Source organism: Ambystoma mexicanum, chromosome 4q (assembly GCF_040938575.1).
Source record: "Ambystoma mexicanum isolate Mex_15411 chromosome 4q, UKY_AmexF1_1, whole genome shotgun sequence".
Taxonomy (NCBI): domain Eukaryota; kingdom Metazoa; phylum Chordata; class Amphibia; order Caudata; family Ambystomatidae; genus Ambystoma; species Ambystoma mexicanum.
The window spans coordinates 105,383,153-105,409,346 of NC_090928.1; the positions used below are offsets into that span (position 1 = coordinate 105,383,153).

A 26,194-nucleotide genomic window follows, 5' to 3' on the forward strand; every position below is an offset into this window, starting at 1 on the left:
ACGAGAGCTGATCGGAAAGCATCGATTGTGATCGCAAGTTTGGATGCGAGAGTTCGTTTTCACAGTTCTACAGTTCAGGGACCTCCCGGATCAAGTTCTCAGTTCAGGAGATGTTTACGATGTTAGTTGGAATGCAGTCAAAGAAGAGGAGGTTTACAGAGGAAGGACTAGGTCACATGACCAGGACACTGGGTTCAGGGCCTAGGCTGATGGGAAATCAAGTTTTGAAGAAAAAAAAAAAAATGTGTTTGTGCCATCGGAAGGATGGACATTTTATTTGTTGTGTGTTGAAACTGCTGGAGAGCAAATAAATAAGAAGATGAAGCATAATGCATAATGCATAATGCTCGCCTCCTTGTCTTTAATAGAATCAAGAGCTCCCTGCGCTATTAGCAATTAGCATTGTTCTTTCCAGCCCACCACAGGAGCTATGTCATCACTGTAACCCCCGTAATTGCGACGGCCGAAAATGGCTACTTTTTAAAATTAATTTTTTATTTAACCCCCTCTACACCACATAGATATGCGGGGGGAGACCCCTTCATCCCCCCCTATTAATATAATATCACATAAGCCCCACATATATATGTCGTTAAGGGGGGTATTCAATAAAAAAAGTCGGGCATGTCGGCCGTCGCAATTAGTTTGTATTAAACTGGTTTAATACAACTGCCTTGACCCAGTGTGCCTTCTGCCACTTGATTGTTGGATCCGTTCCTTGCGCTAGAGGCCTGTTACAAAAATACATTGACAAAGGCAACAAAGGAGTTGGATTTGTCAATACTTGTCCTTTTCCCCGTCCCTTCTCGCTGTCTACCCTCCCCTCTGCCCTCCCCCTGCTCCGTTTATCGCTGTAGGGCTCCTGCATTATCCCTTTTGATGCAGTGAACCGTTAATGTGCACAGATTCTTTAATGGTACAATTGTTACACTTCCGTTGTAAACCATGTTTTAATGGGTCTTTGTACATTTGTAAAAGTAGTAATGCATGTTTTCAAAATAAAAAACCTGTATTGTGCTTAGTTTTTTGGAATTTTTTCTTTGTTTTTCAGACAACACTGCCAGTTTTTCAAAGCCCAGAGTTTTCTGTTTTGAGACAGCATGAAGATTTTGTCTGGTTACATGAAACTCTAATTGAGTGTGAAGAGTATGCAGGAATAATTGTAAGTTTATGTGCGCTGGTGGTGGTATGCCTGCCACTTGCTTATTCCATGAATGCTCACATATTCCTATTTCTTATAACTGTAAAAGTGCTTTGTCTTTGATCAAGTGATTTATTCAGAAAATGTTTTTTGTGTGCTAATCAAGCCTCCTCTGCTAATTGATCGAAAGGAATCCCCCTCATGCGGCTTGTAGTTGGATTCGTTTGTTTTGGTGTTGGTAGCATTCACTTCAAGGATTGTATGTGCTTTCTTTCCTGCTCTCTGCCCTTGCAAAACCCAGCAAGTAAATTGTCATATATTTTCAAAGCTTACACATTTGCTCTGATGAAGAACATTTTGTTGGATCAAAATTCACATGCCACAATTCTGAATAGTGGCATTCTGTAGCTGTAATAACTATTTCTTTTAAGTTTATACTTGGTACTGAGTGTCAACCTGGTCTTGCTTTGTTGCCATGTCTCTGTTTTGTCTGCGAAGCCACCCATCACTTTGCCAGCCATTCAAAGGATGACGTCCTCTTTCTAGTGAGTCCAAAAAATGAATGCTGTCTTGTTCATGTGAGAAACTTAGGGGTATTCTCACATGTAGACCCCGAGAATCCTCTATTCATGTGGGCAGGGGATGGCCATCGCTCTTGGATCCCAACCCTCTGGATGGACGAGCGAGGCAGAATCACCTCGGTAGGGGAGCCCAGCGTTCTTTTCGTGGGAATACCCCAGGTGAGACACAGTATTCTGACAGGGCGATAGAAGAGCAGGAGGATGTCCAAGACGCCTTTATGGGATACATTGATTCACGTCACCCTAATGCAGGTCTAATTTTCCCTAATTCCAATCCAGCCATCCACGCCCCAAGGAGAAGGAAGGAAAGAGTTGCCCAAGATAGGGGGAGGAAGAAAAACCAACTAAAACAAAGAAAGTAGTCTGATATTAATATCCATGCATCTTCTACCGATCTAGATCACAGGGAATACCATCAAGACCCATGTCTATATAATAAACCATCAGTTATATGAAAGGGGGCAACCCTCCCCTTGAGGGAAAACCAGGCTAGAGGATTTCTTCTGTCCATTTTCGTTTCCCTGATAGAGTAGTGGGAAATAGATCTACCCTCCAAAACCCTTCCATCACCCTCTCCCCATTTCCAACTAAACTGGGACGAGATAGTGGCAACCGGGATCAATGAAGATTACCCATAGAAACAAAATGGGAAAAGTAAGGGAAACCTACTATAGAAAAAACTTAAGTTGTCCCACTAATAGCCAGGCAAGGTCAGGCATTTAATAAGGACCACTCACACCTGACTCCACTTGACTGTTTTTTCAACTATGGTGTGGATTTTCACAAGGAAGGAAGCAAGCTGGGGATGCTGTCTGGACCAGAGAAGCCAACGAGCAGAGAGCAGCAGGAGTTGAAGCCTGGATGAGAACGGCTTGCCAAGACACTGGCTCAGTGTCAGCTTGGCTAGGGAGACGTGCCTCTGAGCAGCCAGAGTAAGGTAGTCTGCATCCTGCTGGTGGCATTCAGTAAAATGATTGTTCCCTTGTGACGTGTGCCTGTCCCAATGGTGCCTGAGGGGGCAGGTGGTGAGACCCTGATTTCCACTCTTTATCCAGAGACTCCACTTGTCAATGCGACGCTACCCGGCGAGTGAGAGAAACTCGGGAGCGTGCGTTTGACTGAAGCAGAGCAGGAGAAATACAGTTTTAAAGCAGCACGGAGAAAAATGTGAGATAAAGTGTACGAAGGACAGAAAGTGTATGGAATAATCAGTATAAGAGAAATAGAAATAAGCGGTGCAGAAGAGAAAGAAGGAAGTTGGGCTAGCTGCTAGAAGAAAAGTGAAAGAGGCATTTGAAGAGTACAAAGAAGGAAAAATGGAATAACAGCTTTTAAAAAGTGCAAAGCATGCACGCTAAAGAGAGGACAGTGTGTCAAGTGTGCAGGAAGCACGAGAAATAAACAGACAGGTGCAAGGGTGCACGTTAAGGGAACAGAATGTATGTAAATTGTGCAAGAGGCACGGTAAGAAAGCAAAGGAAGGTGCAAGAGTGCATGGTGGAAAACAGGAACAGAAAAGGGAAGGTGCAAGTGTGCAGAAGGAAGAAGCAAAGGAGAACAAGAAGGGGTGCAGAAAGCACCCGAAGGTGAAAGAAATAGAGGGGAAACAGATCAGAGCAATAATGCCTAGGAGGAGCAAAGATCTAGGCGGTTTCGAAAGTCTCTGATTGTACCCCAAAAAGGGGCCTAAGCTTGGGGAAGTGAATCCAGAGAGGCCTAACAAAGTGGATGACCTAGTTCATGATATTGAAGGAAAAGCAAAGTACTTCCTGACAAAACTGAATTTTTGTGTTGAAAACTGAAAGGGGCCTCAGCTTGGGGAAGGGAACCCTAAGTTGCCTAGCCACGTTGGAGACTTATCGTTTTGAAGTGTTGAAAGGATTGAAGCTTGGGGATTGGAACCCTATGAAGTTTCAAAAGGAACCGTTCCATTTCTTTTGTGGTGTTTGGAACTCGGACAAGTTGAAGCTTTGGGGAATGGAACCCCAAGGAACCAAAGACACTGAAGGTATTTGAGAATATTACAAGGGCTCAGTGGAGAAGGTCTTACGAATAGCCCTTTTTTGTTTAACTCATTTTTGTGACATTGACCACATTACACCTGTTGAGAAGACCACTTGAAACCAACCCTGGGCGCCTATTTTCTGTTGAACTACTATTTCTCTTTTTCAAATACTTCCTATCAAATTGTTTGCACAGAGTGAGGGTAAGCATAGGTTTAGACACAGACAGACTTTTAATTTTGACTATCGGACATCAACAGCCTTTAGAAACATCAGTTAAGGGAACCATCCGTTTAGAGTTAGTTCTAGTTAGGCATTACACCAACCCAGGAACCTTTGTAAATAAAGGTTTTGAAAATAACATCTTTGAGTCTGTGTCTCTCTTGATAACATGCCTGTCTCCCAGTTCCAATATTGTATGAAACAATACCACCCTATTTAGACTAGAAATCCAGATCATTTAAAAAAACAAAAAAATGTAATTTGATTATGCCATTACAGAAAGCCATTGGCCACCAGCAGGAACACTTGGTGCCTTCCAAACACCATAACATTAGCATTTAACAAAATCAATTCCGACTGTAGCACACGCTGTTTCCATCACAAAGAGTGGGAGTAAAAACTCCTAAGCAAGTTCTACATTGTATCCCATGTCAACTACCTTACATAATCACCTATAACTTCCTTTGTGCCGTACGGTCCAGATTAGCCCCATTCTAATGGATTCTTTCCTCCCACAGATTCCTCCTTTATGATACCCCTATACCAGTGTTGCTGTTCTTCGGAAACCTTTTTACCATCATGGGGACGCACAGCAGCTCCGTGTTGGTTCTTGCCGACGCCTCTAACGCTGCGCCAGATAGGACATCGAAGCAAGTATTTGTATATCAGGGCCGTGCCCTCATTTACTTTTTTCCACGCCCTCTGTTCGCTGATGGGAACACACTCGTCGAGCTTACCTACTTTTTTCAAAATACGCCATGTCTACTCGGTCCAAGGCCTCAGGCTTCAAGCCATGTGTGGACTGCAGCCGGCAGATGTCGGTCTCAGATCCACACAGGATTTGCTTATATCACTTGGGGGGAGGAGCATGAAACCCAGGATTGCTGGTCATGCCAGTCCATGCACCCGAAGTCCCTCTGGGAGAGGGTGGTGAAGATCTTCACTTTCGCCCTCAAGGCAAAATGTGAGGCATCGCAATGTCGGTCGAGGTGGCACGGGGTAGCACGGAACAATGCTCCAAGGAGCAAGTGGCTCTGTGCATTATAAGGACAAGAAAAAGAAGTATGGGAAGAGGTCCCGCCTTCCGAGTGAGTCCTTGCACCAACATTCTTCTTCAAAGATTAAGAACCACAGTTTCAGGGAGTACCCAGAGGGTCCTGCGCAGGTATCTTTTTTTCCTACAAAGTCCTCCACGCCAGAGGAATGGGAGAACATCTGTCTGAAGATGTTGGACTTCTTTGCCAAGGCGCTGGCGGTTCTGGCATCAGCGCCTGTGACGCCAGCGACAACGCTGTTAGCTCCGACTAAGGTGTTGCAGGGTCCCACCGCGTCTGGGGACCACTCCTGCATGCCTAAGGGTTTGGACCTGGACCAGACGGAGACAGAAGTCTCTCTGCACTGACAGGCCCTGCCTTCGGGAGCGGCGGCCTCTCCGATGACTGATGTCACAGACACCACGGCTATGCAAATATGTTCCACTTCCTATGGATGCCTTCATGTCAGGGATGTATGACGAGGAGAGCGACCAGGTCTCTTTTGGGCTCAAACCTATCGGTTCTAGGGCGATGAGGGATTTCCTAGAAGAATTCTACTGGGAAGGTGAGGACGTGCTGGGCTTGCCAGAGGAACTCTCTGTAGATAGAATTTTTGCAAGCTCCCACCCCAAGAAACCCTCAAACTGCCTTCAAGCGCTTGATGGCTAAGGTGGCCAGTACTCTGGGGCTATCTGCTCCATCCAGGTGCAAAGCTTAGTATGAACTTTGTAATATTCTGGACGATGCCCCCAAAAGAGGTTCCTGCCTTCAATGTTTCAGTGGAGTCCCCCGTATTGGAGGTGTGGGAGAAACCTGCCTCTGTTAGGGCGTAGACTGGGATCTGGCAAGGAAACCCCATCCCACATCGTTGGATCTGAATTTTCTTTCCTCCCATTCTTTGGCTGAGAGCTTGGTGGTTCAGGCCGCGACAGCTAGCCTGAGACTTCTACCTTCCACTGGACAGGGTAAGTAGGATGTTTGATGCATGGGGTAAGGATGTGTTTGCATTGAGCAGTCTTGCACTGCATGCCTTGAATGCCTTGAATGCCTCTTGCGACATGGCAAAGTTCTCCTTGGTCCTTTGAATGGCAGTGGCCAATGCGGCCGGGTAGTTCCCGGAGGGTGAGATGAGGGACACTGCAGTCCGGACTGGATACAGCGGAATGTGTGGGAAGGCCTTGGCCACTAGCACAGTCGTTGGGCGCCACTCGTGGCTGGGGATATTACCGGATTATGGCGATCACCCCCGCATAGGGGGGGCAGACATTCACTGTAGAATGCCATTTTTAAACTCTTTAAACTTTGTAAAGCTTATGGAGAAGTGCTTGTGTGTGCCTAATTAGCTTGTCAAGGGAAGAGTGAACTTTGCATCTTTATTCACATGAATATTAATTTCTTATAAAAGAAATGGTGTTTAAACATTACATCTACAGTTTGAGAGAGAGCAAGCATTGCCCAAGCCACGAGTATTTCCCTATTAAGACTGAAAGCAGCCTTTCTTAAAGCCAGAAAGCAATCTAGCCAATACTGTGAGCCCAAGAGAAGTTCAACCTGCCTAAGATGCAAGTGTTTAAGCATTACCTGAAGCCAAGAGAGTGGCACCAAGGCTTCTGAGTCATTCTTTTGGCTAACAGTTGGCAGAGAGATGAAGGCAAAGTTGGAGAAGGGAAACTTTCGGCTCATAAATCTTATTTGAAGTTGGCACAACCTATATTGCCAAAGACTGTAAGCGACAGAGAGAAGTGGGTCATAAAGGCAAACTTAAGGTTGTTGTAGCAGACAAGAGCGGCAATGAGGCAGCCCCTTTCTTGAAGAGATATTCAGAGAAAGAGTGTCTTGCCTATTTGAAGGTGTTGAAGTGCCTTAAAGTAAGTCTTGTCAGAACTAACACCTGCTTTGAGTCACTAAGTACCGAAGCTGCGGTGTGTGTGTAACCTAGGGGTGTTCTCCCATCTAAACCCTGAAAGTCCTCTATTCAGGTGGCCAGGGGAGGGCAATTGTTCTTGGATCCTAACCCTGGGGATGGACGAGCGAGGGAGGATCAGCTGGGTAGAGGAACCTGGGGTGACACAGTATCCTAAAGGGGCAATAGGAGAGGGAAAGAAAATCCCAGATGCCTTCATGGGCTTCTTGATTCGTACAACTTTTATTCAGGAGTTGTGGCCTGTGAACCTTATCCTGTCATTTGTAACCTAAAGGGGAGAAAGACAGGAGTTGGTTGCCAGAGAAAGGGTAGGAAGAAGACTCGAGTGACACAATGGCAGAGTTCCGGTAATAAGATCCCTTCATCCCCTACCTGTCCGAGTCATAAACCTCCTGTAGGCTCCGGTCCCTTTAATCACTCCGCAGACAAGATTTAAAAAGTGTCTTATAAACCAAGACACTCACTGGATGAGTGACAGGATGGCAATCCCCCTAAAATACCATTGTACCTCAAAACCCTTTCCCTCGGTTCTCAGGGGGAATTTCCAAACCCACACCATCACCCCCTTCCCATTTTTCAACAAATGCTGGGACGAAAAAGAGGCAAATGGGAGTAGTGAAGATTTCCCATAGGAATATCATGGGGAATGTAAGGGAAACCGGCTGTAAAAAGAACTTAAGATATCCCATTGATAGTAAGGCAGAGTCGCGCATTATTTAATTATCACTTACACCTGACTCCACTTGACTGCTTCTACAACTATAAAAGGTGTGGTTCTGCACAGCTGAATGAGCGAGCTGGGGGCGTTGTTTGGACTGGAGAAGGCAAGGAGCAGAGAGCAGCAGGACTGGTAGCTGAGCAGAGAAGGGCATACCGAGACACTGGCCCGGTATGTCTGAAGGGCTGCAGTGTGGCTAGGGAGCCATGTCTCCAGTAAGACAGAGCAGCGTGTCTTGCAGGCTGCTGTTGGCAGGTAATATATTGCTCGTTCCCTTGGGACCTATGCTAGCCCCAAGTGTGTCTGAGGGGCAGGTGGTGAGACTCTGACCTGGGACCCGCACAAACAGGAGGGACTGCTTGTCAATGCACTGCTGCCCGGGGGAGTCTCGTGGGAGAGAGAGTATCAGAACCTGTTGACCTTGGGGCTGTTGAGCTCGTAGAGTAGCCGACAAATTCTTCTAACCAATGTACCCCTGTGAGTGGTAGAACACACAAAGGAGCCTATTAGTGGAAAGATAAAAAACCAAAACACAGACCGTAGGCTGTAGAAGGAAAGACAAAAGGCACTGTCGGTGTTAACTAAGGTACAAGACTGATGCAGAGTACAGAGCAGTGGGAAAACCAACCATAATGGTGATTTACAGATATCTGCAGGTAGGGAAGTAAACCATCGGTCTGGGTCAGCAATGACTCTGCAATAGAGGCAGGAATATATAGGCTAATGACAATAAGCAAGGAACAGTATCAAGGTAGGATACACAGTACAGCTTACCGGTACATAGGTGTTCAGAAGGTTATGATCCAAGAGGTTCTCCCAAAGATTGCAGAAGGATTGAGGAAAAAGAACTGACTCGACGGCACGAGGATGCCTAGACCTATGGTGCCACTCGGTCTCCAGTCCGGGCCACCGTAACAGATGGCACGAGGACACCTAGGGGTGGAGGGCAATGCACTGCAGGTAGTCTCTAGTTCTTATAATCAGGGGGACGTGGGGATCCAATCCAAGGAGAGAAACAAGTTTGGTTAACAGGCAGGCTGTAAACGGTACGAAACCATGAAGTGAAGCAAATGCAGGCGAGGCGATCCAGGTCTTGAACGGTACGTGAGTGTCTTAGTAGTTGGAGTCGTGAAGCAAAACAACCGAATTACATAGCAGCAATCGTCAACGGGGAAGCAGGAATAAACAAGGGGCAGAGCGTAAGAAGTCCGGGTACAAAGCAAGGTTCGGTAACGAGAATTCAGAAAGCAAGATAACAGAGCAACTTCACTCTATCAGAAGCGCTTGAGCAGCAATCAAATGCGGTTTAAATTTTTGTTACGTGACCCCACTCTGAGCGTGCTGTGAGAATTCAGAGCGTACAGGGCGCCAGAGTTTCCACGGCAACCTCCAACACTCCATTAGCCGCGATCTGCCCATAACGAAAACCCGGGTCTGATCATGTGCAAACCGTGGCATGGAGCGCAGAAAGACACTACGGTGACCATTAACAGAGCGCAGGTTGATGCATTTCTTCTTTGCCATGTTACTTGACTTGGTTCCCTTGTGCATTACAGCTCGATTCCTGACAGACAGAGAGAAAGAGAACGACTCTGGAGTATGTGACTGACTGAAGCAGAATGTGCAAAAGAAAAGGTGTAAGCAGCACGAAGAAGGAAAAAGGAAAGAAGCTTAAAGAAAGCAGATTGAGAGAAGAATGAGAGTCCGAAAGCAGAGTGAGCGTGCAAGGGATGCGAAGCAAAAGGACGATGCTAAGAAGGTGTCAGCAACCCAAAACTAGAGAGAAGGGTGCGAGCGACCCGACCAAGTGCAAGGGTGCACAAAGCAAGAAGGAAGGTGCCAGTGGGCACTGTAAGGAAGGCATGGTATCAAACAGTGAAGACTGACGCAAGATATTAAAGTTCAAGGGTGTTTATTGAACTTCAGTGGGTTGATAGAACGACTATCTAACCCTAAATCTAAGGATGGGAGCAAGCTACAACCATCAAATAATAACGCAATCCTAGTGGAGTCTGTCAAAATAAAAGGGCCTATACTAATAAACCTATTGCCAATCCTTACTTCTAAATACAAATGTTGCGAGAAAAAGATGTATGCAAAAGAAAAGTGTTGAAGAAACAATATGTCAGGATAGTTGAGCAGTTGGCTTCCCTTACCCACATTTTCGGCACGGAACAAAGTGGCACACACAAGCTTCACGCACACTCTGGCTTCTCTGCTACGAGGCTGCAGTTCAAAACATAGGTATCTGGTACTTCTGCGTCAACGTCTCTTATTGCAGAGTGCCTGGCGTAACCAACCAGTACCAAAGTTCCTTTCTCATCAGGATTTTTCACATTCACAAGTTCTCCGGTTTATTGTTCACAATGGGTCTCCCTCAGTCGGGCTTGGACCCCCTTAAACACACGTTCACTATTGGTCTCCCTCGATCGGGCTTGGATCCTTTATTCTTACTTTCTTTTTGTTATCAAATTTTGAAGACTTTCGACTGTGCGATGGATTTTTCTTAAACCATTGCAGGGCCACTTTGATTCACTTCATCCATAAATTTCACTTTATTGCTTTTGTTTCTGCCACTTCTTGGCTGGGTACATCGCACAGAGACCTTCCATTGAGCACACCCTCGGTGCCGGACCACTCTGTTACTTTGTCTCGTACCTTCTCTGATGCATATTAAAGTTCAAATATTCATCGGCAATTGAGCTTAACTCACGTCTTTCATCACTAACGTTAAAATTCTTCGCTCTTGTGCTCTTCATACAATGTTGCCGCTTACAACCTTGACTTCAACACAGACCGACGTTGCATCGGTCTCCCCAACTCACCGGCTGTGTTGATTTTTCTGGCGCTGCTTGGATCCTGGAGCCAAGGACAGTACCACAGTGGCTGCTGCTCCTGCCCGACTCGGCCAGTCATGCAGGAGGGCCCCAGGTATCTCCAATACACAATGCAGGATTCTTCAGTCTGGTTTCCTTTTAATCTGAAGGTTTCTGGAAAGTAACAGTTTCTCGCCGGAAAGGTCAAGGGTATCTCCCTCCTTGCTCTCCCTTCTTGGTTTGCCGTCTTTCGCTCCTCGTTCAGCTGCCATCTGGAAAACACTGCTCCTTCGTGTGCTTTGCCTCGCTCCGAGTGTGCTCTCGTGCTCCTCCTTTTATCCATGTGGGTAAGCTTAATGGAAGTCAGGTGTGAGTTGTTAACAGTAATTGCCTGACTTTGCCTGGCCATAGTATGGGACATTTCAGTTACAATGCTCAGGTATGAGTTGGTTTTCTCCCAGATTGGGCTGCCTTAAAGTGTTTGTGTAGGAAAGGGGCGGGTGGGGGAGTTACAATTCCCATGTATCCTACCTGGGTTTGGAGTAAAGGCGTTATGGGGGGGGGATACCGCATCTCGCCATTGGGTGTATCACTCCCTCCCTGCCCCCTGAAGAACCCTCACCTAGGTGATCCTCCTGCACAGGTCCACCCCCAGGAACTGGATCCAAAAGTGATGGCCGTGTCCTGGCCACCTGGATGACAGATCCTCAGGGACTAGTCAGTGAGACACCTTCAGGTTTCTCACAGAACGGAAAGGTGTAGAAAATACAAGTGTGCAAGAGAAGGAAAGAAAAGGTGCCAGTGGGCACGAGGAGGAAAGTCAAGCAACTGAGGGGAACAAGAAGGGGTGCAGAAAACCCCTGAAGGAAAATCAAGAGCAGGAGATAAAGGAGAGGGGTTAAGATGCAGAGTGGTTGCACTTCGAGGAGTAAATACCCTGGTGTTTTCAAAAGTCTCTGATGCTAGCCTTTGGAAGGAACTATATACGAAGAAAAAAAGGTACATCATGACAAACTGAACTTGTGTTTTCTTATTAGCTCAAGAGGGGCCTGAGCTTGGGGAAGGGAACCCTGAGGGACCTAAGAGCTGAACTTGTGTGTGAAATTGGAAGAGGTCTGAGCTTGGGGACGGGAACGCTAAGAGGCCTATCGAAGTGGAATCTTACTTGTTTTGAGTATCAAAGGAAATTAAGCTTGGGAAAGGGAACCTCCAGGCATTCAAGACATTGGGCCTCATTACAAGCATAGTGGTAGCAGTGCCGGTTTGGCAGGCACGGCTACTGCCATGCTAGCTACCGGCACCGCCTCCCGTGATTGGGCAATAACCGGCCCATTATGAGTTGAATGTGCCAGTAATTGGCCATTCGCGGGTGGCGGTAATGCCGGGCTCCCTATTGCCATTCTGCCCTAGAGGGCAGAATGGGGGTGGGGAGCATGGATGCGCCTGCACCATTGATAACGGTGTCGGCGCAATTACGAGTTATGATCGCGTGTGCCGCACAGCCCGCCAGGGATGTCAGCCACCCGCGAGCAGAACTCGTAATTCGATGGGACGGTATGAACGGTGCCGGTGCCTTACCGCCAGGGTCATAATGAGGCCCCTTGACATTGTTTGAACTATGAAGAGGGCCCTATGAACAGTCCCTTTTGATTGAAATCATTCATTTGAAGCTGACCAACCTACATCTGGTGAGCAGACCACCTGAAACCAATCCTGGCTTCCTATTTTTGCTGAACCACCACTTTTTGCTTTTGAAAGACTTCCTAACACATTTTTACCAAAGAGTGAGGGCAAGCATAGTTTTGGACACATACAGACTTTTATTTTGGACTTCTAGACTTCGGCAGCCCTTAGAAACATCAGTTAAGGGAATAATCCCTTTGGTGTTAGGGTCAGATAGGCATTACACCAATCCAGAAACCTCAAGAAATGAAGGTTTTGAAAACTTATCTTTGAGTCTGTGTCTCTCTTGATACCATGCCTGTCTCACAGGTGGTATATCTGGTTGTCAGTAGATGCACAACTTCCGTATTACAAGTGAAGCGGAGTACTATGAGACAAAGGAGAATGTCCTCCTAGTAAACCTTAGGAATGAGACGCAGACACAGATCTCATGATTGTGGTTACAAACCTTTATTAATAATAAAGGGGTTAGAGAATGCCTCACTGTCCCTACTCTAGGAGGCAATTCCCTACAACCAAAACTAATGGTCTGTCCTGTGTCAAAATGTCCAAAGTAAAATGTCCTGTGTCGGAAATCCTAACCTACCCCTCACATTCTAAAAGTAACTCTAAGGGGCTGCGTGTAATGTCTTTGGCCTCAAAAGTGTGCAAATGTTAAAGTACAAAAGAAAAGTGTAACTCCAGCACAAAAGCTCACAGTTCCAGGGAATGGCTTTCTTCCCCAGGTTTCTCTTCACCAATACAACAGATCAACAAGACAATAAAAGATTTTTATAGCGCAAGAGGATAAATGCCTCCTCGTGGTGAAGTCTTCCTTGGGATTTGTTGTTCAACAAAACAACTTGGATGCAAAACAACTTGTGTTTGGATCCCAGCCTCGCAGGACACCTGCTATACTCCCCTGCCAGGTTCTTCTCCACATTCAATGCAATTTGACTCACAAGTTTGTCTTTGCTGGTGTCCTTTCCTGCTAGGCTTTTCTCATGTGGTTCACTTTACACACTTGCAAACTTGACTTTGCCAGGTTTACTATCCTGAAGGACTACCTTGTACAATTCACTTTATGAACTTGCAAACTTGACTTCTGTTACTATCCCTTTTGACATATCTGGTTTCGAAATCCCTTTTCATTCACTTCACTGGCTCTTATCTGTCCTTGATAGCATTTTCGAAGTGCCCGGTCGCCTCCCCTCATGTGGTCCTCCCTCATATAGCTGCCCCCCGGGTCAGGATCAGGTAGGGGCTGCCGTCCCCTGGCCACATGGGAAGAGGCTACCTCTGGGAAAGAAGTAATGACAACATCCGATTCATCACACTAACGTCTAGTAAGGAATGATCTAAGAGCTTAAGATGTAGTACCATGTTGAGCAAATTTATCATGGAACCTATTGGTGGGAAGGTTTTAAAATCAAGTGTCAGTAGTCCGCTCACTAATGAATCATCCTTTTTATGTCCCTTTTGATTAGAGCTTTAGAATGATTATAGATGTCTTCTAATAGTTGAACCCCATAGATCTCATCTAGGATAATTGATAAACATCCTTTTGTGTGCTGAATCCAATGGGAAACATTATTAACGAGTGTGTCTAATTTGCTCCATTTTAGAACCATAGTGCCATTACGCGTTGATATTTGATTTATGTGTGTTTACAGACTTTGTTGAGAGAGATTTTTTAAATTAATGTTTTGCTTTGTGTTATATGCCCTGCATTTTTACTGCAATGATTAACATTTTCAAAAATGATCGAATTCAATCAAGGAGAGAACAATATTGCAGCATTCTGATTTAGGTCATTATTTGTGTTTAGAGGGTTATCAGGGCTGCAATTCGGAGATAGTTTTGAATTTGCATACTTTAGTTCTTTTGGAATCAGCAGCTGCTGTATTCTTATCCTCTCTATTTGAGTGCCCGCGTGGTTGCAGTGTCTCACTTCAGTTGGATTTATCTTGAGAAACGCATCATTGACTAGAGGATTGAACTCTACTATAAAGATGTCAATTTGATCATGTATTCGTCTAATCTCGTCTTTCATATTATTAATCATATCGGCTATTTCCTGTGTAATAAACACGATCTGAAATATGGCAAGTATTTGCACCCTTAATGGCTCTCCAAAGAGATTTGCAAATAGGCTTCATAGAACTAAGATGGGGATCATGTTTACATGTCCGTCGTTCTACTGCACCACAGAAATGCCATAATTTAGTGTCAGAACTAGAGGGTCTAGCATATGGTTGACAGGGTCGGAGCTGTTGGAGATATCATTTAGCGTTGACAACCTATTTGAGAAACAAGTCTCCTCTGCAATAATTACATCATTATCATAGAAGGGCTCACCTTCAGCTATATTTATGACCTGTAGGCCGCACATTTGGCCATATATCGGTAGAGGAAGGTAATTGTTTCGACCACCTTCTTGTTGTGCCACTCTAGGGATTTCATAAAAGAATACGTTTTCTGCAAATTCTCTAATGTCAATGTTCATTTTGTCTCCACTTAAGATCTGTTAAACAGATTACTATACGAAATGGGCAAGAGCTCAATAAAAAGGTTGGTAGCAATGCTACAGCAGGATTCATTTCTCTGTGTATGAAAAAAAAACCCTTCCTTTTCTAATTTCGTGGTTGGGGGGACCAAGGAGGGGCCCTTTTAATTTCACTGGAGCCCGTCTGCTTTATGCAGGTTTTGAGGCAATGCTGCTGGTTGGTCCTCTGACTGCTCCTCAACTGCCTTCAACTGCAGCACCCTTTGCTGCAACCAGCTTCGCTGTGAGGGCGGGCACCCCCATTGATATAGTGCGCTGCCTCTGCAATAAATCTGTGAATCTCTCTAAATTGAGAGATTTATAAGATGGAGATCCTCTGGCTTAATGGTGTGCTGTCGTGTGAGCTGTTTCTTTCAATAGTCGGGTTGATTTTAAAGTTAAGCTAGGAAAATGCTTGGTGAATCTATGTGGCTAATACCTTCTTTAATGATGAAAGCTATGAGTTAGAGGTATCTTCTTGCACAATTGCTTTTAAAAAATATGCATGGAGCTCCTGTAAACTAGTTGATAGCGATATAGAAGAATGTTATGTTCATTTAAAATTCATAGCTGCCTTGATTTGAGCTTTCACCAGCATTCGACACAATTAACCATAACCTCCTAGTCGATGGACTATGAAAGATGGGTATTGAAATTAAAACAATGAAATTGCACTCTTCAAGGCTTTCCAGTGGAAGGCAATATCCTTCACCAAGAGCGCTACACTGTTCCCTCTCTTCGTTGCATTTATATCTCCTTCCGTGGTGCACCTGATTCTATCCTATGGTGTGTCCTAGAAGTATGCTGACCATACAGATCTGATTATTAAAGTGTAAGCAGCCTTTTCGTCCAACAAGAGTTGCTCCTTTGAATGCTTGCCACCAGTGAACTGGTTGAATGTAAACTTCCTGAAGTGGAATTCATGAAAAATGTAACTTTTCTTATTCTGCAGCTCTGAGATCTCATGACCTTTCCTGACAGATGCCTTTTGGTCACTGTTATATTCCTTTGTAGTTAACAATGTGGGTATTTACTAAGACTGTACCATAGATCATCCCCTGTCAAAACTGGTTTCTTTTACCAGCGAGCCTGAAGCACCTTGTTCCTCCTATCTGGACACACACCATGGAACCCAACCCGCTGATGCTTGGCTGGGTCTCACAGGGAAGCTCCTAAAGCAATTGTCAATTTTTCAGAATGTGGCAGCATTTATCTTGATACAAACACCTGTACAAGAACACCACATGACATGTACACTGTGTGGACTTCATTGGCTTCTAGTTTAGTGACAATCAACGTTCAAATCTTTGCCTGGCACACCGGTCTCTCCTTGGCCTGAGAGCCACGCTGTTCCTTACCATTAGATGTGTACTATACTTCCTGACCAGACTCCTGCTCTGAATTTATAAGCGACAGTTCCTTCTTTTCTTCCATCAGTGATTTTAGTGTGTGTTAGAAGAACATATTTATGTGACACACATTACTGATGTAGTTCATTGAATTGTTAAGGCTTGTTTAGAGATGTGATTTTAGATGGAATTGAAAAATACTAAAAGTTGACCAATCGGACACAATGAAAGGCTTCCTGAGTTTAGGTACATTGAGGGTGATGAGCTTTATGGAAAGAGTGCATGGATGAGTGACTAAAGGAGCTCCCTGGGATGAAGTACACTAATCACTAATAGGCACATAGTAACACTGTTCTGGGAGCAAATGCTTCCATGGTTTCATATGTAGCGGAAATAAAACTGAACTGGAGGCAGGAACAGAAACGATGAGGTAGTGGAAAATGTGGTAAGGAAACTGAAGCCATAAGTGAGTTGTTTTGGATGTTTTGAACACAGTTTGGAGTGGGGCAATAGCGCCAACGGGAACATAAAATCCTCACTTACTTCAGTTTGGGTCTAGTACGTGTATCCCACAGTCTCAAAGTTCACGAGCGCCACAGATTGTTTCTTTGAGATATAAGAAGAATATTCTTATTGAGAAGAAGTGTAACAGTGCTGGTAATTGAGAAAAGAGGGGAAGCAGAGCTTGGGACTGTAAAGAAGAAAAGTAAAAACGGGACACAAAATATCATAGCATGAGCCAAGAAACGTGGTTTGGAGGTCATAGTGGGGGAAGAGTCAACGAGAGAGGCGGATAATAAAGATCAGCTGGCTAACGTTAGGAGGCACTGTGTCAAACTTGGATACTTGGAGGGGGCATGAGGAGAGAGTTGTTAAAGTGGAGAAAGTGCAATGGAGGAGGAACTGTAGGTGTGTATCAGTAGGGCCACACTTATCTTTGGTGTTTGAAAGATCCTAAATGAGGCAGACAAAGATGCAGTCTGTCATGTCTTAGGAGCATTCTTTTGTTTAGATGTACTGTGATGTGACCAGTTCATCTCAGCACAGCCTTACTGAGTGGGATGATGGTCTGTTAAGTGCGTGCAGTTTTGCAATTCTTCCCACCCTTCTATCCATTGTTCTAACCTGCATGCACACCAGGTGGAGAATGTCGTAGCAAAAATCGTTGTTAATGCCATGACTGAGCTTTGTTGAGTTACATAAATGTACATTAAGCGAACATGTAGACACAGAGGGTATGCAATGTCCTCTACAGTACTCCCAGCAATACAGTCCAATGCAGTTATCCCCTGAGGCGTCTAACTTGCAAAACCTTTCAGACTGTCTGGTTGACTAAAACATCAACTTGCTCCAATCCATATAAGAACATTTATGTTTGTGAATCATAACCTCTATGTGGCATTCAGCCCTATAACACTGGATAATTACAAAAATGAAAACTTTGTGGTGTCTGGGCAAATCAAGAAAAGAAAGAAAGTGATATTTTATAGGTTAGTATGGTAAATATATGGAAGGTACTTTATTTGCCCATTTGATAATATATTAGTCATGTTTTACGGTTCCCAGTGATTCTATTTAAAAAGAAAAATAAGACCTGAGTCATGTAATGGGATTGGTATATTGTATAATGGAACAAACTAATTTGTCAACCAATGAATTATGAAAACGTGTCTAGATGCTGACACTCGTTGCACCCACTGGACTTCATCAAGGCTGTAAGACATATTTACATCTAGTAAAGCAATTATGAAAGCTAATGACAATCCTTTAACAATTAGAACTGTGTTCTATAGAGATATTTTATCTTTGGTGAATATCTGTTAATACTTCAGTACGCAAGTTCCATAAACTAACGGTCCCCAATATTTGTAGTCCAAAATCTTTGAAAATGACACCAGTTCTTTCATGTATCGTTTAAAAAAATAAATAAAAAAATCACTTCATTGCAACTATTATATCAATTAATAGTCCAAAATGGGTTAATGTTTGGATGACCATTCCATGAAGAATTTAAAACGTGATTTTAAAATTGATTTTTGCAGATTGTCAATTCAACAATTGAATTTAGTAGGGCTCCATACCCCGCAGAGTTTGACAAAGTGATTTGTGGTGGTCTTTTGCTATGGACAAAAGTACCTTCCGTTTGTTTATCATTCCCACATATAAATAGTCATTATCTTGATTTGTGTGGACACCAACAATGTTTTGCTTTTGTAACATGCAAAACAGGGTTGCACAGAACTAACATATATGGTATTGACTGTAATGAAATTACTACTGCTCTGTAGGAGTACAGGGATGTGAGTAGTGGCTAAAGCGCCCACTCCTGCCCACAGGTTCCTTCACCTCTAGGCTGGCCACTCCCCCTGCCCCCAAAATAAAGGCAAAATGCTACAGGAGATTGTTTCACAGCGAGTCTTTTGGGGATCGAATCCAGGCTGCGGTAACAGGTATCCTTTGCCTGCTCATGTCATATCTAGAGTGCCTTGTGTCCAGAAAGTGGGGAGAGGCCAAGAAGTTTAGAGACACCTAGCAAAAAACAAGATGGTGTAACCCCTCTCTGTGTTAAACCTCTAATTCGAGCTACTGTACCCTGCGCTACTCTAATTGAAGGACTCCAGTAATCCGTACCCTGGTGTGAGAGGGCCTTTGCCATGTCAGGGACTGCCTTTGAAGCTCCAGTTCAAAGGGACATCCTTGGGAGGGATCTAGTCTGATACAGGAAGGTGTCAACCCTGCGCAGGGGAATGTAAGAGAAGCTCATTGTTTTTGTGGGAACTCCCAGGCCAGACAACTAAGATGCACCTAACCCTGTCATGAATAAGTCTCCTAGCCAAGCTGGCACCAATATGACATCCAAATGCTTGTGGATTTATAATTGTGTAATCTCAGTAGCCACCATGTCAGAACCAGACATGTATTAGAGAGAGATATATATATTAACCTGCCACCAAGTTGCTGGGGTACGCAGTTTCTATTATCTATCTATTATAATTCTTATATAGCGCCCTATCGCCCAAAGGCCTCAGAGTGCTCACATTAGACAGACAACGTGGAACAAAAAAGCAACAAGAGACGGAGTAGAGAATGTATTAGATTTCCTCTTCATCAAACAAGTGCGTCTTGAGCAGTTTCTTAAAGATGGTAAGAGACGTGCTGTTTTTAATCAAGGATGGCATGGATTTCCAAATCAGTGGAGCCCAGTGAATGAAGTTGGTGCCACCTACTCTTTCCAAGGTTTTACATGGTTGTACAAGGTAATGTTTTTCATTAGATCGAAGATTTCTTCGAGCCAGAACCTTGGTTTATTTCTTAGCAAGATAGTTAGGGGCAGTGCCTGTCAAGCATTTAAAGGTCATAACAGAACATTTGAATTTTATTCGCTGTTGGATAGGTAGCCAATGAAGTTTCTTTCTGGTTGCTGATGTTTTTTCCCACTGACTCAAGCCCAGAACAGCCCTAACTGCACCATTCTGTATGGTCTGTAATTTCTTGATGTTACCCATAGAGGTGCCCATCAGAAGGCTGTTGCAATAATCCAATCTCGAGTTAATTATGGCTCCTGCATTCAACGCTAGGCTTTGCTCTGATAAATATGGTCGGATTTGCCATAAAAGATTAGTGTAGAACGCGCATGTGGATTTTAGATAAGAAACCTGTCTCTTGTACGAGAGATGTGAATCCATGAAGATGCCCAGGGTCTTGACATTCTCTGATACTTCAATGAAGCTGTTATTTATCTTGAACGTTTTATATTGTTGATTTAATTTCCTCTATTTTTTGAGGTATGCCAAGAATTAAGAGTTCCATTTTCGCTTCATTGAGAGCAAGGGAGTTATTTGCCATCCATTTTTGGATGGCATTGAACACTTTGTTAACTCTCTGCACATACTTTTCGTAGGAACCAGACAATTCAAAAACCAGCTGAGTGTCATCAGCGTAGTTTGTGAATTGGACACCCATATTTTTAAGCATGTCACATAGAAGTTTCGAGAAGATATTAAAAAGCAGAGGCGACAGGCATTATCCCAGCGGAACACCACAAGTCAGCAGCGTTTTCAGAGAACTGAAATTACCCTTTGACAGCGGCCATCCTTGGGCCTAAGAAAGATTTAAACCAGTTTATTACTAGAGGAGAGCATCTGCCGGTTGTTTTCAATCTCTCGGCCAGAAGATCATGATCTATAAGATCAAACGATGAGGAGAGATCATGTAGCATAAGTAAAGCAATGTTTCCCTTTTCAACAATGCTAACAATATTGGCCAGGAGATTCAAGAGAGTGGTCTCTGTTCCATGTTTGGCCCTAAAACCGGATTGCTCATTAGCCAATTGTTTGTTTGTATCTACAAACTTCTGACATTGTAAGTAGGCAATCCTGTCGATGATTTTAATGGCACATTTGTAATAGGCCTGAAGTTGCCCGGTATAGATGGATCTATGTTTTCCTTTTTTATAAAAGGTGTAATCCATGCTTCCTTGAGATTAGCAGGAACATAAGCTTCTTCGAATGATTGATCGACGAATTGCGCAACCCAAGGTGCTAGGGTATCTGTATAATCTTTGAAAAGTTTAGCGGGGAAAATATCTCCCTGACAGGAAGATGGCCTCAGTTTATGGATGACTTCCAGAACCTCTGAAATAGAGACCCTTTCAAAAGAAAAGAGATCTAAATGGCTATCCGATGAGTCACTTTTGACAAAAGTCAGCGTAGAAAGGGTAGTCTCATGATAAAGAAATCGTTTTTTCTGGGCTTCGATAGCCTGTTGATGTGTACAGGTTTTTTCAATGAAACCATCATGAATATTTTGACACCACTTGTCACTCTCTTGAGCTAGAAGTGTAGCCGGGGGGGTCTTTCAGTTCTTTAAGAATTGAGAAAATCTCTTTAGATTGTGATTTGGCTTGCTGAATCCTCACATTGAGGTGTTCTGATTTAGATTGAAAGATAATCGATTTGTAATTTTTAGCAGCCAGCTTATAGGACGCTAATGATGATGCCGATTTGTCTTTTCTCCAAAGACGTTCGGCCTTACGCTTGGCTCTTCTGGCGTCAAGGATATCATTAGAAAACCATTTATTCAGGTTGGTGGATTTGTTGCTTTTTTCTGGTTTAAGGGGAGCCAGTTCGTCAAAGGCTTGATTAGTTGCCTTTCTAAAGGCATGGGCCAAGGTGTCCAGCGAGGGATGCTGATGAAGCGAAGGCAGAAGGACCAACCTTGTCCTTAAAAGCCTTGCTAGTTACTGCCTTCCTATTACGCCAAGTTCCTATGGATATGGACTTCGTAGGATACTGTATTTGTTTAATAGCTATGTGGCAGGTAAAATAAACCATGTGATGATCGGACCATGCACATTCTAGAATTGAAGTGACTGTGATTTACTGGTCTTTTGCCAATATCCAGTCCAGAGTATTGCCCGCGTTGTGGGTAGGATTTCTAACTAGTTGTTGAAATTTGATATCCTCAAGTGAAGCTTTAAACTCCTTTGCCATTGTATCCTCAGGATTATTGTCTTACAGTTATAATAATGTGAACCAGAGGATTAGAAAGCCACCACTGTCAGTTGGAATTCTGTGTTCCAGCAACCGTTCAGGAGTGTACAGGTGACCTTTGAACCGCCATGCAGGGCAGGCGCAGGAGGTGGCAGGTATCAGTCACAGCGAAGGCACATGGAGCGCTTTATTTTGGACTGGAGCTTTATGAAAGTTGGGTGGGTGGGGGGGGGGGTCTTATTAGCAGGCTTTCGTTTCAAAAACCTAATTGCCCACATCATTTTATTGGTAAAAATCTAAGGCTTTTACACCATTGCACATGCGATTCCATCAAAATCACATTACCACAATCCGTTACAATATTATTGGATTGCCCCTTGATTGAATAACCCCACTTCCTTTTGAATTTTAAACCAGCAGAATGAATGGTGTCGCAAAGTGAGTCACATTCATATTGAATAGTGAATTATGAATGACTTCTACTAATATTGCAGTATGTATTTTATTTTTTGGGCCCTAGTGTGAAAATATGACACTGCTCCATGATCATACTTTGACTTTGTCTTGATATGCAGACCACTAGATAATTCCCCATTCCTTTGTTTGAAAAAGGTCTCATTGTGGAATGCACTTATTTTGTGTGATGTACACTACCTATGATGAAGTAGACCAGACCAAATATGATTTTTCATGTTTCATTTGTAGGCACATGGTTTAAGACACACAGTAATATAACTGTGTCAGGGATCCATTTGTATCCTGCAATGACAAGTTCAAATCACAACAGGGTGACTCAGCCATTTATCTGCCAATGTCGATCAATTGAGTACCATTAAATTGTGCAAGTGATCATACATATCGTAGCACTGAGAAGGGGGAAGGACATGAACTTTATATATTGTATGTCAATTTTATAAAGGTCAGTCCACTCAAAGGTATGTTGGTGCTGTAGAAGGATTCTCTTTTAGTCAAGCAAGGGTAAAAAGGACATTAATACTTCAGATCAAAAGTGTAGGGTCCTCCAAGGTGTGAAACAGTTACGTTTCCAGAAATTTCCTGAATGTAAGCAAATCACCTGTATGTCTGATGGTGGGAGCAGGTTATTCAAAAGTTTCAAAGCTCTAGAAGTAAAGGTGTAGCCACCTATATTTGGAATCGACAAGAGAAACTAATCTTGATATCTAAGCAGACTATGAGGGTGATAAAGCTGTAACCTGCCTGCAAAAGGATTGTTATAGTGGCCATTGCAGCTTAGTGGACTGGGCATACATTTAAATATGATTTTAAAGGAATGGTTCGGTCAAGAATTTTTATTGCCCCTACGGGTCGGCATGTGTTTTTAAGCCTAAGCCGCTCGATTTTAGAAACATTTCCTATGGACCTTACCCGAGTTTTCGTCCATTAAACGCACGCGTAAACAGGCAGCAGGGAGCTGCCATTTTGTGATAATGCTATCATTTCCCCCATCGCCCTGGCTGACCTGCTTTTGCGGCACTAAATCATATCCCTCGCCCCCGAGCCTGACATTATCAAAACATTCATATTCCCCGCCTCTCTCCGTGACGTTACTGTGCTGCGTAGGCAAACGCGCCCAGTCGTCTTCTACGCGACTTCACACAGAACCCGGAAACCAACACAGATCAGCTCACAACACAGCGCGCCACAATTCGGAATATGAAACTGTATTTTAAAATCAAACAGCAACACGGTACATTTGGTAAAGTACATTTATTTGACATTAAATGTTTATAGAATATTCTGCAATTGCCATATGAACTCCGAAAGTCATTTATTTTCTTTTATCTCTATCCGCAAATCCGTAAAATTTTATCGTGAGTCACGCGCTGTTCCTTTATGCTACACAGGCTGTTGGTTTTCGTTCAAAGAAGCACTTTTGTCACACGTTGAACCTCAAGGCTGTTCCATCAAGTAAAGTTTCAAAATAGGGATTGCCTTACTGCCACAGGTTTTTCAGGCTAAATATAATGGAACAACAAAAATGAACCTAGGCTAAATGAGATCAGAACATCTGTACACATTTAAACAATACCAGGTCTTGTCAAAAAATATATATATTTATTTATAAACAATTTACACAAATATTTATTGTTCTCACCATCCCCATTTAAACACCACCATTCATTCCATCATTCATTCACACTCTCACTATACATGTCAATATTCCACACTTGTGGTACTCAGACCACCTAGAACCAATATATTAACATACATTTCAACACCCCTTGGTGATTACAGTAAGTGTTAATACAAAAACAAATAGCATCCTGCTTATTTGCTGTAACTCAACATATGTTTCGGTCGTCACAATAGACCCCTAATTTAAGCCGGTAAATATAAGCGACCTTCTTCAGGAGACGGATGGTTCTGTTCCAACCACTCCGAAATGTCAAAAGGTGGAGGATGTCATCAAACCTCAAACTCCACGGGAAATAATGGAGACGCGTGTCAACGATGGACTAAATCCTGCAGTGGTGCTAGATAACTCTGCGCCTATACTGATCAAAGATTCAGGTATGGGGGTGTCTTGCGTCTTTAGTCAATAAATCCAAAGAGGAAAAATCCCTGTTCTCGCCTCATGTGGCCGAGTCCAGAAATGTTCTTGTGAAGAAATCTGGAGTGTGTGCAGGACAAGAGAGAAGGAACCCATGGAACATTGAACTGGAATCACCGCGCAGTGAGGAAAAAACTGGGGTAACAGATTAGAAAATTTATAATTAGTCTCGCCAGCCGATCATTTTATTTATTACGACCGAGCTGAAACTATTTGCTTTCAAGGATAGTGCAATGGAGTATGTTCGGCTCTAAAATCAATGCGAAATAAATCGAGGTTGGTACACAATGAGAAATGACTTTTTGTCTACATGCGTGTGGAATGTGGACCTGCATGCCCATGTGCCCGCTACAAGGACGATCCCACAAACCTTTTCAAAGCTCTTCATTCATTCATTTATTCATGCATCCATTCATTAATTCTTCATTCTGGTATCAAAGCGTCTAAAGAGTTACTTACATTATATTTGCAATTTCCATTGTGTCTCTGCGTAATGCAGTCCGTAAATCCCACTGTGCTCTTGACAACGATTTTTCGTATACTGAACTAACATGAAACTTGGTCTAGTTTAAAAAATTTTCTGCCTTATCGTCTCAAACGTTATTGCACCCCACAACCCCCCCTTCAAATGAAGTTCTTTCTGCATGGTCCCTGTCTCTCAAGGTAAAAAAACAATAGAACCTTATACTGCCATTGCGAGTTGTGGGCCTCTTCAGGGCACGAGCTGAAAATCAAAGCCGCTGACTTTCACTAGAAATTAGCATACATTCTTTCTTTGCAAGATCCCGTAGTAAAGCCATCTGTGAGAACTTGAAGTTTCAAATCCATCTATGTAGTGCGCCTCAATGTGCAAATGCGAACTGGCTTCTCTCCCATCTGCAACAGCTCGCTTGGCGCGTTCTAAGGCCCCAATTTTGTCCTTGTTGTCTGCGAGCTTTGAAGCCCCAAAGAAACATAACTATTGAGACTTTTAATATTTTGGGGAAGGTCAGGGAAAGTATAAAGTACCCGAGGAGTTGAGTTGAAAGTGAGATTTATTGTTTGTTTTATTATTTGCAATACGCAAGCCTCCCCTCGGTTAACAGTGCCCAGCATTTATAAGAGATTGCGAAAATTAGTTACATCAACAAAAATATATACATACACATATAGACAAGGTCAGCAATATGAGGTGAATAGAGAGGGAATTCAAAGATGATACCCAGGTAGTTCTGCACCCAGGATGGTGAAGCTAGGGGTTAGGGTTAGCGTACTTTGTATGCACACTGTACAATAAAATTATTTACAAAAAGACAATCGTATTACAATTATTTAAACCGGGATTTGTACTTCGCAACCAGCTCTCCTTTGGATGGACATGGCACAGTGGCAATGTTGGGTGGCAATGGATCAGTGCTGTGCACAGAAACGTTCAAAATTCCATATCTGTACTTCTATAATACAGCAACAATAAGGCTTTTGACAAAGTCGAACTCCATTTCCTCATAGACTGGTTTGATCACCCATTGCTTACTTCTTTTTGAAAAGGCCTTAGTGTAGTGAGGCATCCTTACATTACCTGTAGTCCAAGATTGTTCTCGGCCGAGATTCTCGTTATGGGCCAAGACGGCAAGTAGAGTCCTATGTCTCATGCCCTGTATGCTGAAATGCAAGCGCTTTGGCCTGTACGTTAGGCACATATTGTGGAACACCTCCAAACCTCCTGTGTGACAGAATTCTGTCAGTCCCCTCAAATCTCTTGATAGAGTTTTATTGAAAACAATCTTCTCAATGGCTTTGTGTGTCGGTGAAGATGGATTCAACCACTTCTTCTTCCGTGCCTCCACTGGGGATAAAGGGCCATGTTCACATTGGTGGAAATGTTGGTTTTCTGTCCAGTGGTGAACGTTGGTACAGTGGTGCATCAGTGACCGCCATTTTTCAAGTAGTATTTCCACTGACCCTTCACAAGTTTTGGAGCTCCACCAAAGATGGTTGCTGATAGACTGGGACCACTCTGAAATACTTTCCAAACCTTTTTTTTTTTCCCTGCAGCCGAGATTTTCTTATTGATTGATTTAGCAAGATGCCATACGTCAAATTGATGTTTAATATGTGGGAACTGCTCTCTCATTGTCTTGGCAATTGAAACGTGT

General features: G+C 43.5%; 1 protein-coding gene across 1 annotated transcript in view; it reads left to right on the forward strand.

Moving 5' to 3' along the window:
- Positions 1 to 26,194, forward strand: part of SNX5 (sorting nexin 5) — a 361,295-nt gene that overhangs the window by 108,612 nt on the left and 226,489 nt on the right. Inside the window, exon 3 of the mRNA XM_069607548.1 lies at positions 1,052 to 1,162. Within this exon, the coding sequence (XP_069463649.1) occupies positions 1,052 to 1,162 (111 nt within the window). The remainder of the gene's footprint in view (positions 1 to 1,051; positions 1,163 to 26,194) is intronic.